Source organism: Crassostrea angulata, chromosome 10 (assembly GCF_025612915.1).
Source record: "Crassostrea angulata isolate pt1a10 chromosome 10, ASM2561291v2, whole genome shotgun sequence".
NCBI classification, from domain to species: Eukaryota; Metazoa; Mollusca; class Bivalvia; order Ostreida; family Ostreidae; genus Magallana; species Magallana angulata.
In genome coordinates this window covers 4895001-4910285 of record NC_069120.1, presented here as the reverse complement: position 1 = coordinate 4910285, position 15285 = coordinate 4895001, and the positions used below count along the sequence as shown (strand labels likewise).

General features: G+C 33.6%; 1 protein-coding gene across 7 annotated transcripts in view; it reads left to right on the top strand.

Moving 5' to 3' along the window:
- Positions 1-1999: 1999 nt before the first annotated feature.
- The window catches only part of LOC128165211 (protein Gawky-like), a 19490-nt gene continuing 6204 nt past the window's right edge, over positions 2000-15285 (top strand). The window contains exons 1-10 of one of the 7 annotated variants that reach the window (XM_052829480.1): positions 2000-2094; positions 13123-13175; positions 13290-13340; positions 13447-13492; positions 13630-13699; positions 13833-13877; positions 14002-14057; positions 14167-14246; positions 14352-14516; positions 14629-15285. The exon at positions 14629-15285 is cut by the window's right edge and continues 1121 nt beyond it. In XM_052829480.1, the coding sequence (XP_052685440.1) occupies positions 14240-14246; positions 14352-14516; positions 14629-15285 (829 nt within the window). In that variant the 5' untranslated portion in view covers positions 2000-2094; positions 13123-13175; positions 13290-13340; ... (3 more) ...; positions 14002-14057; positions 14167-14239. Of the gene's footprint in view, positions 2095-11385; positions 11712-13122; positions 13176-13289; positions 13345-13446; positions 13493-13629; positions 13700-13832; positions 13878-14001; positions 14058-14166; positions 14247-14351; positions 14517-14628 lie in introns of those variants that run through there. The other 6 variants (XM_052829485.1, XM_052829479.1, XM_052829481.1 and 3 more) reach the window with 6 other exon arrangements.

Below are 15285 nucleotides of genomic sequence, written 5' to 3'. Positions count from 1 at the left end.
CATGAACAAGGAATTTACGCGAATGGTTGTTATACTTTGACTTTAAATCAAGTGTTCATGGTTACTGCACTCCATCATCCCTTATAGAAATAATTCTATATTTGCACAGTATTACAGCATTCAAAACAAATGATTTATTTTTATATCATCAAGTGTACTATAACTGTTATAAATGTTAACTGGCATTGTATGACATTGTAATGGTAATGTATTTGGAACTTGTGTCCAATCCTTTTGAATTAGTCAATAAATTATGTTCAACTCAAAGAAATCATTTTTCTGTGGGAAGTGCGAGACTGATCAGATCACGCAGAGTGATGTCCTAATCAATGATTAACATTAAAATTGTTATTCTATATGCGCCGAAAACCAAATCTATTCTAGAACAAATTAAAATATCTGATTTTAGTAAGTACACAGAAAAAGACTGTCCAATGCTATTTAGCAAAAAATACTTAGCGTTTTCAGAGACATAAATAACGTTATTTATGTCTATGAGCGTTTTGCACCATGCACATTAAATATGCGATAAGTTGAACGCTGAAATATCAGTGATGGTCATTTATTAGTAAGAATCACATCTTAACAAAAATTTTACCTTTCAGCAAAGAATTCAGTTTGAAAATTTTCCTATCTTTTTATACAGTGCTCTTCGAAAAAAAAAATGAAAATTATAATGATTATAAAGAGCTATATTGTCAATCTGTTACACCCAAATATTCATCGCACTCAAAACTTTTGTCGCAGGGGAAAAAAAGATATGATGTTACTTTACACAATAATTATTACAAGGCAAGTAAATGTAGATTTATTGTCATTTTCAACCATTGCGTTACTTAAGTTGTCATGTTGTAAATTTTATATTTACTGCCACCCGGTACATTCAAAATTCACAACATGACAAAGTTATTACCTGTACAACTTTATGGAAGTCTGTCGTCAGTTCATGCATTCCGTATTCAAATGTAGCTAAAAGTTTCTATCGATCGAGAAATGATTATCACAAAGTAAAGCTCAGTCATTTTAGATAATGCATCTTTAAAAAATTTAACCGTACAGAATATTCATACACAAAAAAGCTTCCCATTGGTTAGAGATATACATGTATTGGATATTCTTTTGTCAGTTGTAGTATGAACAACAAAAATATGCGTTGGATGTGCTAAATATTTCGCTATAGAGTAGCTACTACAAAAAGGGAGAACATCTAATGTTCTGGATTTTTTTTTTTAATATATTAGGAAAAATGGGGTTTAATGTGAAGTTAGAATATTCAAAATTCTGTAATTTTTTTGTGGATGTTGTCAACATAATATATTTACGACCGCAATGTATGATTCCCTTTATTTCTTACGGAAATTAAATGTAATTCACAGCTTTATAGAAACTGACAGGATTGAAATCTACACGATCCAGTTTTAATCAGTTTGGTGTCAGACTCAAATTCCCATAGAAAACGCTTTGGCTATTTCTTTTATCTAACGTTGACACTAATTTACTTACTGTTTACGATCAATACATTGATTTGTCAAAAGAAAATGTGAATTTAAACAATAAAATGCTTTTTTGATGATTCATGTGGTTTATAATTGGACCGACACCCCCCCCACCCCCCAAAAAAATAACGACGCGACGATGCTGGTGCTAGCATAAAAAAAATAATGTTGACGACAAAGGCCCCTCATTCATTATATTGCAATTTAATGGAAATACATTACATCAAACGGTCCCATCAAACAATGATTTAACACCATTAACCCCACCGCCACCACCATTTCCCTTACCATTTTATAGACTATAGTCTACCGTAACATGTTTTGTTTAATAACACTTACGGGTCTCCATATTGAAAACAATGAAATGAAACATTTAGTTGTGTATTTTACGGATTTTGAACAAATCTTTGCATACACTACGGGTTATTGAATCTCACATAGTAAAAGTTACTAAATCTAATGAAAAGAAAATAAAAATCGATATTTTTATCAGCTGTACGGATCTTCGGATTGAGGTAGAGACGCCATATTTGTTGACGGTCCGTGCAGTAAAAATGTTTTGCATTGGTTGTTACCCAGACCCCTCTTAAAGTTGTAGGTATGTATATAGTTGATAGATTTTGGTAAAATGTTTTTAAACTTTCGATACCAGTTTACTCCATTAAAAGGTGGACAAAGCCACCTGACGCTTGCTCAAGAAAATAAAAAATGAGCTCTTGCTTCTTCTGCCAAGTTCTGGCTGCCGTCGAGGCCATCCAGCAATTATGGTTCGAAATTCATTGCAAGATTTAGTATATTTTTGCTACGTTGATGTCTAAAATTAAATTGCTTTAAACTGAATCATCAGTCATCCGAAAAGAGTTCAGTGTAAGGTAAGAAAATTGCAATGTCACTGTCATTTTGTAATGTTATAATACGCTACTGACAGTACATGTTTGCAAAAACAAACCATCTCCTACATATTTTAGAAACATAGAAAATAAAGAATTATCTTGAATCTTATAATTTGTTTGATTAGAACCTTAAACTAGTAGCATCATGTGCTGTTAAATTTTCTTCTTTTCATTTGATCACAGATGCCAGTTAGGTTAGCTCAGTGGGTACTGAGTAGGGCATTTGACTAGAGATTCATGGGCCAGGGTTTGAATCTCAGTTAGGTTGGTCATTATTTCTCCCATCTTGTTAAATTTGGTGCAGTGCCATCCCCATAACTCCAGCAATGGGAAAGAAACTTGGGGGTGGTGATTTTTTAAGGCGAAGATCATATGGGAGGAAGGTGACAATCAGAGTCTGATGCAGACTGGTACAATCACTGGTGCCAGATAACTCGGTAGAGCACCTGACTGGAAATTCAGGGGACCTGGATTAGAGTCCTGGTCTGGTCCATAATTAATATTTCTCTGATCCAGTTACATCTACATGATTTTTTTTGGTATTCCTCAAGACCTTGACATGTTATGTTACTGTTAGATACAGACTTTTGAAATAGGACATAGATTTTCAAATTAGGATGTTCCAACACTGAGAATGTATATTCTGTTAAAAACAAGAATTAACTTTTATGTTTGAAATAATTTTCAAACCTTCTGAGTCTACTTTCATTTTGTGATGGGACCTGTCAAAACAAACACATACATTAAATTTTTTGGAGATGACTATCATTTAAGGTTTGAGAGAGTCCATCGGATAAATTATTTTCAGGTAAGATCAAGACATGTCAAATGATAAAAATTTTATAATGAAATTGACTGAGGCAATCAAAAATTTATTCCTCGGTTCTCAGGCCAACCCACATCTGATTTAATATTACCCATCATTCATTTTTATCAATAAAATATAATTTCTCTAGTGCGCTTGTGAATTCAAGAAGAAAGTTTCGTTTTTTGCACTGCATTGTAGACACTGAAGTCGGCGAAATGCTAAACCTTTAAGAAAAGAATATTATTGCAAACATTGCAACGATCCAGACTGAATTATAGAAAATACAGACAATTGGTTGATTTAGATAAATGGGACTATGAGTGTTATGTATTATGACGTTTTGGGGATCAGCAACACTCAATGAAAGCTAACATCTTTATTATGATATTTAAGGTAACAAAAGGGGGCCCTTATTTCTAACAATTGAAAAAAGCTGGAAGGGGCTTATTGGGATAATATGGTTATTATGGTAATTAAAAAATATTTTTTGATATTTTTATCGTAACAAGCAAGTTAAAATTCACATGTGGTTCAGTGTTCTTCATCGCCTCAATATGCAAATTTTAACATTGCATCTGAATTTTGGAAGAAGGTTCAAATGAACCAAGTATCACGTGCGCAGTAGTACTTGCTTGTTATAGTCTGTCTCAGGGTACTGTTTCTGTGACGTCACTTTTGGATCAATTTAATGAAAGTACACATACCTGTCAATGAAGTAGATTTAAAATTGTTAAGGGAAAAAAAACCTAGAATTTTTCAGAAACTTGTCATCAATTCTTACCTGGAATTCTTAACATGAACGAAAAATTCCTTATGAAGATTTATAATGGGAAATGTTTACATCTTTTCTCCATTCGGAAGTTCTTGGGACACAGCTCACAATTTTTTACGTTATCATCCAGCTACTTTCATGTTCTGCTACAATGCAAAATCCTTGTAGACTTTCTCTTTAAGGGTTTGTATTGAAACCTAAAGCAATAGAGAGAGTGTTTCATAACAGAAAATCTGGACTTTTTTCATTCTAGTGTATAAATATAGTCTGGGTACAAAGGTATTTATGATAATCGAGAATTTGAGCAAAAAGTGATGAATGCGAGAAACTTGTTTTTTTAACTGAAATAAACCTAGTAAAACAACAAACAATATCAAATTCAAGAGAGTGATCTTTTCATTATTTATACTGACTCCTGTTTATATCAATGATTTTTCAAAAATAATGTGGACAGAAGTCAACATAGAAATGTTAAAATGCCTGCATGTAGAAGACACCTAAAAGTCCATTTGAGTATATTGTATATTATGCAGGCATCAGGAATAGAAAAGTACTAGGTGTATTTGAATTTACAGTTAAACTTGTATTAAGCAGTCACCTGTGGGAGGCACCCAAAGTGACCTCTTAAAAGAGGTGACCTTTGAATAGAGACTTGTGAATTTGCCAACATCAAATACCTTATTAAAAGTTTTTAAAACAATTATCACAATAAAACAATAATGTATCAAAATGATAGATAAAGTAATTGATTAAATGTTTTTTATAGTATCTATTATATTTACAAATACATAACAATGCATTGTGCATGCAATTTTTATATTTTTTTTAAATTATTAAAAAAAGTCATTATGTGGTAAAACTTTGATACAAATCAACAATTAAGTTTTTAACCAACCGTATCTGAACTCATAATCATATTATTAAATCAAGCAATTTTTTCTTGCCTCGCCGTGGACATTTTTGACACCTATTTCATTCATGGTTATAAATCAAAAATTGTTAATACATGTTTAAACAATTTACTTGATTTCCATTTGTATCTGATCTGCCAATTATTTATTATGAATACATTGATTAATTTGGATTCTCTTGCCTCAAGCGTATAATTATTGTTTACATTTATAACCCAACATTCGGAAGCCATGTTTAAAATCCCGGGGGTAAATCATGTGAGCGGCCAAAATGGCCGCCAAATGCATGACGATTGTACAGTTTCGGATCAAAATACGATGACAGCTGACTGCGTTAGACAGGTGACCGCTTGTTAGGGGGCAATTATATAGGATTTTTCATCGGAGGAAATAAAATGACCGCATACGAAAGGTGACTGCTTAATAGGGGTGGCCGCTTCGGCAGTTTTGACTGTACCGGGGTCTGTCAGACATAGGATTTTTGGGTCGGCTCAGGAAGCGAGCAAGTCCTTGCTATCTGCAAAAATGTTGCACTACATTACTCATGTACTAAAGAAGATAGTGCATGCATTAACAGCTTTTGTTTGCGTGATTGCCAATTTGAAATGGTTAAACAATCTCCTCTCTATTTACACATATATTTTTAAAGTTTTTCTTCATGTTTAAAAAATAAAACAAATCAAAGTAGTTTTTGTTCAATCTCTGCCCATGAATTCGACAACTTACATGGGGCAAACCTTGCTCCTTATTATTGAACGTAACTATTTGAGAAGTTCCGAATGGAAATGTGCGTAAAATCTATTTTTAGAAAAACCCACTTGTTTTTCAATTGAGCTCGTGAAGCGAGAAGACCCTTGCTGTCATCGGATCTCTTGGAGTGGATTGATAATGTGCAATATAATGCAAATAGTTCTTATTTCATCATAACGAAATATACTGGTCCTTTGTCGCTATCCTACGATATGTGTATCGCTCGTACATTTTAGACAGGCATTGCCAGTCTATCATTGAAATATCAACAGAACGTGTTAAATCTAAGTACAGAAAGTACTGACACAAGTTGACGATTCATGAATCAGACAGTTATTGACCTTTTTCTGCTCTCAACAAGCAGATTTGAAATAAATCATGAATTAAGTATATAAGTATCTTATTATCCCTGGCTACAACATATCAAAGATAAAAAAAAATCATGAATTGGGAAAGATCATTTTTTAAATAAATAATTGTATTTAGGAGGATATCTAAATATTATTATCATACAATATGATATGATAAAGGTGGTCTTATAAAGGTGATGTCTGCCACAATGAGCTTTGTAATCTTTGTTTACCTATGTTAAATTTATTTACAAAAGACAGTAAAAAAATTCCATCAAAATATTGACAACATGTTCAGAGCGAGTCGACTCTTAGGCCCTTCAGGCCTTTGATTTTTCTGCGGGCAACCTATAGTCATCAGTCTGCCTGTCCATCTGTCTGTCTGTAGGAGATCACTTGTCAAGAGCATATATTCACTACCCTTTGGCCCAATCTGGATCATACTTCACCCACAGAGTGCCCCCTTTGAAAAAGGGTGTGCAGTGACCTTGAAACAAAGTTTATGGATTGAAGGTTATAGCAGAATTATCTTTTTTAAAAAAAATCCTTTTTGAATCATATATTCTCTTCCTCTTAGTACAATCTGGCTCATACTTCACAAAAGTGCTTTTGGTCAAAGGGTGTGCACTGACCTTGAATGACAATTCAGGGCCAAGGTCATTTTGGACCATTCAGTTTTTTTCCACATCATATATACATTCCCCATAGCTCTATTTTGCTCAAATTAGAACAATTTTAACAAGACCTAGGACTTTCAGTAGGGTGTAGCTATCTATTCCTTGCGTCAAACCAAATTAAAAATGATGCGGTTTCAAGGGAAATATGCATCGATTTCGTAGTCTTAGCTCAAAAGCCAGACAAATCTTGTTGATTTCAAAGAGCCATGGCTGAGTGGCTAGAATGAAATAGACAGGCCTATATCACATTCCTGTTTGACACAACTACCCAAATTCCAAAAAATGCCTGTTGGTAAGGTGTAATGAGCTTGAGTTAAAGCTATATACCAACCAGGAAATTCCTAATTGATATGTCAAGGTCAAAGAAAAATCCTCTGAAATGCCTTTTATCCTATATTCCAATATTTATGTGTGGCCTTTTGAGATGGTTACCATCTTAATGATGTCTAGTTTCATCTAGCAGTAGCTCATATGAATACATTTGGTGTACCACAGATCAAGATTTAAATATGTTTCTGATAAAGCCTTGCATCAACAGTTCGACACTAGATTGAGAACTTGCATTATAAGGAACAAATGCCATTTTCCTTTGTCAGTTTTCAGTTAGAATTTGTTTGATTTACATTGAAAGCATATTTCAAAAAAAGAGGTTGATGATGAATATTTTGGTCCTAAATTATGTTTGAAAAATAAGGGCAATAGATTTATTAAACAACAGATATTTGTCTAAAATTTGAATATCTCAATGTATACCCAGTTTTCTTCATTGACACTCAGTGTACTGCTTTGCAACAAAGTGCATGTCATTATGCATTCTTTAAAAAATGATGTTGGTGAATAGCACACTCAAAATAAACAAAGATACTCAAAGAAACTCATTTATCATTTATTGACAATTAAATTCAAAATTGGTTGTTAATATCTGCCTTCTACTTCAGTTATTACCGAGATCAAAGAGATGCCACGGACATTATTCTCCAATATACCACGAATGTCATCAGTAAATTATCAGATCAGAAATACCTATTTGTCTCGCACTGACCATGAAAGTGCAACTTCAAACCATAAAAAGTTTTAAAACTATGTCAATTTCACGTGTTAATTCCAGTCAAAACGATGTGCATTGCTTCAAATATTTATTTTTAAGAGATCCTTTCGGCTGTTCCTAGGACCTCCCTAGCACATTTTCACTGCCTGTTTTACATAAAATATATAACGTGTAGTAGTAATAATCGTATTAAATTGCCCTAAAAATATTAGGAACATGATTCAAATATATTTTATAAATAAGTAAAGAGTATTAAAAATCCCAAGAAAAATTCTGTCGTCTGCATGTGATTTTTTTGATCGATACACATGTTAACATTACTAACAAAACCATTGGGGTTACATGGAACAGCCGTCAAATGACCTAGATCATCTCTCTATAGGAGAAACGATCTGTAGAAATACTGGGCTATAAGAAGAATAGAAATAAAGTTCTTGTTATCGTGAATGTTGCAGGATAACCTCCTCGGTCTCAAAATGTTGTTTGAGATATAAAAGCCGAGGCGTTAGCCGAGGCTTTTATATTTCAAAACAACATTTCTCGACCTTGGAGGTTTTTCTGCAACATTCATGAAAACTCTTACTTTATTTCTCAAATAAAAAGCCAATTAACACTTCAATTGACACTCAGTTTTTCACAACTCCTTCAAAGTGTGGGTGTCTCCATCTTATTGGCTTGTGTCAGATTTGTGGGGTAGATTTGAAATGTTTTTTAAAAGATGTTTTTTTTTTAATGACAAGTAAATACTGATACTTAATAATGAAATGATTTCAAAATGTGCGAAAACATTTTATGCCCACTTGCATTACATCAGCTTACTTTCCCTTCATGTAAGTAGTCAACAGGTGGAGGAAATGGCGTATTACTTAATATAGAGAACTTTTTAATAAATTTTAGTTTGGATTAAAAAAAATTTGTATACCTTTACTATATGGTTATTATTTTGCTCAAAGTGTTTAGTAATACATTGTACATGTACCTTTAAATTCATTATGCACATGATAATAGCAATTTCTCCTTATAACCAGAAAATGTTGTAAAGAGTGAAGGGGGGCATGGATCTTTAATGTGTAATCCCAATTTTTAATGAATTTTACTGGGAGAAACAGTGGATATTATACATGACATATACAGTTAGATATTCCTGATAGTCAGTACATTTAAAGTAATCAAGTAGTGACCAATGCAAAATGCTGACCAGAGAGAAGAATATGGACCATTGATTAGTTCAATTACTTACAGAAAACCTAGAAGCATTGTTTGTGTTGTGCTGTATACAAATAAATGAGTGAATAGATGTAAAAAGATTTCTGTTTCTAGTCCAGGAAAATGAACTAGCCTACATCAGTTCTAGCTCAAAAGTCTGAAACTCCTAGATATATCAGAAGTTTGTTACTAGCAGTACATTAAATATAAGCAAGCACATTAATGGTATCAAGAAGGTATATGAAAAATTGTGAACGAAAATAACAAGGTTTTTTAAAGATCCTTTACTGTTTTCCATTATCATAATTTCAATTATCAAGGTAAACTATTTCATGCCAAAGTAAATTTTCTCTGTTTCACAATGAAATACACGGTGTCTCAAATAGGTTCACCATGCAATTGCAAGTTCTGGTAGATAGATGGACTTTTATGCATTAAAAAAATAATTAGAAGAGATATAAATAAAAACTGTAAGTGTTTTTACACCAACAAAATTAATTGATCTGAAAATATAGGTTACCAGGGGCTTTTGGCTACTCTTATATTTTAAACAAAGAACCCTTTTGCACACCAAATGAAACTCCAGTAAAGAGAAGAATTCTTATGAGAATACATTGTTTGAGGAGTCTGAGGACCACTTCAATGTTGTTGTCTAACATTCAGATGATGAAGTCATTACATAAATGAGACCAGCTGGCAATGATGCCAATTAACATATCAGAGTCACATTTTCATTTTGCTCAATTTGATCCTGCTTGTCTGATTGATTGTTCGTCAACCTAAGTCCTTTTTCCTGCACCGAAGGATTGTTAATTGCAATGTTTAGCTTTACCCGATAATGACAGTATATGAATACTTAGTCGACATTTATACTGCTCACATCAGCACGTGGCTGTACATGAAATGGAAGATCACTTTTAAATGCAATATAAGAAGATTGCATTATTGAGTGTTTCTTTTGCATACACCAATGTAAATAATGGTATTACTGAATACTGATATAGTGTTCATTATTGGAATAACTAGGTTCTTGTTCACTTTATGTCTATCAGTATATCTCTTGTTACTTACGGATGGTAGTTATCCAAAAATTTCTCTCCCCTTGACCCAATCTGACTCGGAATCACCTACTGTATATTCCTACTTAAATGCGAGGAATTGATATCCGCGTAAAATCGCGAAGCATCCTTCATGGATTTTAAAATCTCTTCATTATTTTCTGAGAGTTGAAAACTATAAGAAATAAGGGGAAAAGTTCCATGTTCGCAATATTACATTCTCGCAATTTGATACAAACCAGCGGGATCGTAGAATTAAGTACTCTCATAATATAAGGAATTTACAGTATGCAAGTAGATCTAGAGTGTTAGAGAAGTAAGGGTGTGTTTTGATCCTAAATCATTTTAATAAAGAAAAAAATAAGTTTAAAATTCAATTCTGGTGCATATTTTTCTTTTTCTGGATTGACTGAAGTAACCTTCAACAAAGTTTCTAGGTCAGAGGTCAATGTCAAAGCAAAAAATGTCCATATAAAATCTTGTTAGAAAATGCTTAAGTTTCATTTTAATTGTCCTCTGCCTAAGAAAATGAAATTGTGGATTACAAATTAAAAAAAATGAAACCGTGGCAAGATGTCTGATAATAATGGATATATCTAATGTATAAGAAGTAAAGGAAGTTTCAAAATGTTACAGGTAGGATCATTTCTTGACCTGAAGCAGCAGCTTTTGATAGTTATATACATTTTGTACATGTACCTCCTCGAAGAAAGTGATGCCAGGTATTAAGTTACTTTGGAAAATGTATATCTTTCTACTCAAATGGGAGAAAAAACATAGATGCAATAAAATCAGCCCACTCCCTCAGTATTGTTTTGTGCTTGAAAATGCTTCCAGATCTGTAAAATTGTAAAAAGGGAAAGAAGAAAGATTATTGGTCTCCATTTGTTGATTGTATTACAGTATTTCTGCTACTAAAACATGTCTGTGTTCTTTAAACCTTTTACAATCGATATTATGAGGTGATCTAACAAGTCTGATCTATTTAAATTTGGCTGTATACCAATCTTAGTGTTTCTAGTGGTTTAAACATTATGTGTGGTTATCATGTAGCAGTAGATATAACTCTATGGAGCTCTAGCTGATAACATGCAGTATTTACATGGACTGACAGTCTTACAGCTTAATGATAGGCATAGCTGTTACAGTACAGAGATATGCTCACCAACACTGTTCGCTACAAAATATTGATTTTTGTCACTTCTATATATCAAGTTGCACAGACTTATGCCTATGACAACAGGCTATAAAATAAAAGGTATCTCTGGTAGATTCAGTTTATATTACTCCAAAATTCCTCCAACATTTCAGAATTGAGTACATATAATATGAGAAAGAAAAATTGAGATTTCTTAGTAGTTAAAGCTAAATTCCGGTTAACCGTTTTGCGTGTGTATTCTTTCTCTCCTTCTTTTCAAGATGTCCAATACACCCACTTTGATCCGCGCGTGTTGGGGCGAATGCCAAATACATGTCATGTGATCGTCAGCACATGCGCAATAACACTGTTTAATGTAGCTCTAATGAGCCTGGCTCTAACTTGGCCTCGCCAAAGGCCTGTTAGCGACGATTTTTATCTGGATATTCGGTTTTAAATGTGGCAATAAGAATGTCTCATCACCGGTGCTATGTATAGACTTATTTTGTAAACTCTGATGTTCGTTACTTTAAGCGTAATCTGTGATAGTGCAATTCCAGGGTAAGCCTTGGGAAAGTCGCCATTTCAATTTTCATTCCGAAAGGTGAGTTGTGTTGTCGAGTATGTAACTGAATTTTTCATGCGAATTTCCATATCCATTGGGTTAAAATACTTGAACGGAATGAATAGTCAATATTTGTGTCAAATGAGCATATGGATTGAAGTGATTGCGACTGAGGTTCCGTAAAAATTGTTGTCGAAGGAGGTGTCATTTGATTGGTGGTTTTGCAGACTGTTCAGTGTTTGTCTGCTGGTCGGACGCAGCCCAGACGGACGGACACGCACCACTCGATGAACTGGTGGATGCATTAAATGCAGCCAGCTTTTGAACGCCTTTCTTTATGAACAATGTTGAAGTAGTTGTACAAATGCTCTGCAAACTGTTGATAATTCTGAAATAATTTGCAAAATGGCTACCCCGGCTAATCGTATTCAAAATGGAGGAATGCGGTTGACAAAAATAGAATAATGGTCTCGATTGATTTTGTAGTTTTCTTGAGATGGTGGATAAAATGCTAGGAATAATTTTAGATTTTAAATTGCATAACATTGACTGTATATTTAAATTAAGATTTTCAAAAGATAATTAATGGAACGCAGTAACATTCGGTAGTACTCGGAAGTGGAGTAAAAAATGTCCACATTTCTTGAATCGATGAATGTTTTTTGCAGAGCTTGTTTGATATAAAGATAGGACTAGTGCCTAAAAAATTTTTTTTCTTAATTCTATTTGGGTTTTATATTCAATTTATGGTAATGAATTAAAAAAGAAAAAATATTTCAGCTTAAAAATGCACAAAAGAAGGAATTTTTTTTTGGAGTGGGCAGAGGATTGGAGAACATTAACTAGTTAAAAGTAGGCTGAGTAATGATAAAGCAATACTTAATATAGACATGTTGCATTGAATTTAAGTTGCAAATTCATGTATATTTGGTGAGTAAGTGACTTGTGAAAATGAAACCTTTTTACAGCTTATTTTTTTTAGTTTACTTGTGTTACATATTGTCCTGACATTCATAATTTGATATTAAACGATAGGTTTAAAGTGATGTTTCTGTACTTCTATTAGTATGCTGTGGACTTGTTACAATCTATAACAAAGACTTGTTACAGTGTATACATATATGAACAAACAATATTTTATTATAAGGACATTAAATGGAATAAAGAGGAAGAAGTAAGGTTTAATTGACATAAAAAACTAGATTGTAAACAGTAGAATTCAAAACTAAGTTGTCAAGAAAAAAAATCATGATAATAGTGATGACGGTTTTGAGACCTGAATCACAGATTTTATGTGCAATGCAGACTGTGTATTTGATAATCATGCAAATTTGGTTGTAGCATTAAGGCATGATTTGTTAGGGTTCAATATTAACACGTTAAAGTCAATTGTTTTGTTTTGAGTTTCTCTGTCAATTTTTCTTGACTCAATTTTTTTGTTTTATTTCAGCTTCATCCCAAAGACTGTATATCATCTTGCCTTAGATTTCATTATTTTGTGTGGTATGTAGATTTCATTATTTTGCATGGTACATAGACCTTTAACTTGTAAATTTATCCAGCATTTTCTGCCTTTTGTATTTGCATGTCTTTTTACTCTTGTGTTCTTCCTTGCAGTAATAGTTGTTGCCAAACAGACTTCACTGCCTCATAGTTCAATAATCTCAAGTAGGTAAACTCATTGATTTACTATTTGAAATTTTGTAGATCCAGAGGAATTTATACATTAATGTTTCCAGTGCACTAATTAAATATGAACCTTTCTTTATTTTAGTTATCATAGTCATTCTTCATCTTTATATCTAGCCAGCTTTCAAGAGGTTAGTTTCCACTGTCAGAATTCTTTTTCTCTAGGATAAATGTGAAAGTTTTCACTGTCAGAATTCTTTTTCTCCAGTATTAATGTGATGATGTTGTATTTCCTATTATATCTGTGCCATGATTCTGTGTCTTTCAGATTATCTTGCTGCCATAGGTTGTGTTGTGATTGATTGTGACTACTCATTGTGTGATAATTAGCCAAACAGGTCAGGCACTACTTCACTAGACATGTATTAATTCTTGATTTGTGAACCTTGATAGTTTTTGAGATAAAATGGTAGTTTTTGTAATTTGTATGCTGTGTAAAGTTTATGCTTTATTACTATTTTTATTTTACAGTTTTTTTTTACCTCATATTTGACCACAAGTTTTCTAATGAGAAATGTAAGTACATTGAAGGTCATACAACAGTTCTTTTACCTTACTATTTTAATGAAAATGAATAAAATAAAATGCTATTCAATTATATGTGATAATTTTTTTTTCAAAAATAACTTTTTGTTCATAGATTAAAGAAACACCTGTAGAGAATAAAGAGAAAGTGTGTTGTGAATCATTTCTAAGGTGTGTATTTTAACTTTTGTTGTGTACGAGCATTTGAAATTTAGAAAAAGATGTATCCCTTGAATTAGATTTTAATTGTGATTAAAACATTTTGCTTTTTTTCTAACAGATACACAACACAGTAGTGAATATCTCTCAGTGCAACGAATAACAGATTGGTTTTACCTTGTGCCAAAGTACAAATGCAATGTAAGTATATTCAGAGTGAAGAAAAATCACAAATATTGAAATTTTAAAAATATAGAAAAGAACAACAACTCTATGCACCATTTTTATGGACATTTTCTGTTGCAGCTGCATTGAAGAAACCAACCACCTTGCCACCTTCCACCCCTGGTAATGTGAGTAACTGGAATGCCAGCAGCAGTTGGGGATCAGGGGGAAGTGGGGGTGGGGAGACGAATGATGACGATGGAGGCTGGAGTCAGGGACCACCCGCCTCTGGTAGTGGATGGACCAGTAAGTCAGTCTTGTCTCTTGTTTGAAGTATTTTAAAATTAGAAGTTAGTGCCAATTGACAATAAAGAATTCCTTTCTTTAGTTTAGACATTTAATTTGATTTTATTTTTAGGTGGAGCAGCATCTAATGGTTCTTCCACTCATGATCTTCTAGACTGGCAAAATTCAAATATTGATGCTGGCTCTGACTGGCAAATGCCACCTTCTCAAAGTATAATTGTGGACCGGAATGATAAGGAGGCATGGCCCTCCATTGGAGGCGATCATTCTGAAACAACATCTGAAAATGACAATGTCTCTGTCAAATCAGAATCTGTGATATCTGTCAGTAGTTTTGGCCAAGAGAGCACAAGCAACAATGCAGGGTCAAGTGCCATTCAGGTCCCAACTTCTTCCAGCCTATGGAGTTCAGGTTCTACTTACCCGGTTTCAGAATCCAGTACCTGGGATTATGGAATCAGTACCCCATCCACAGCAACTTCAACTGGAGGATGGAGCAGCACCAGTACTAGTCTTTCTAAAGCCAGCCAAGGGCTAAATATGCAAGGCGCAATTGGATCCCCTGGTAATGGCGAGAGCCCAACTATAACCACATCCTCTGGGTGGGGAGCTGGGAGCCCTGGAACTCTCCCCCAGGGACAAAACTCAAATCAGGGAGGAAACAAGCCACAAAGTGCAGTACAAATACCACAGTCATTGGCAAGCAGTATTGGAAATGGCACCAGTGCTCAAGCTATCACACAGCAACGTTTAATCACCAGCCAGTCTT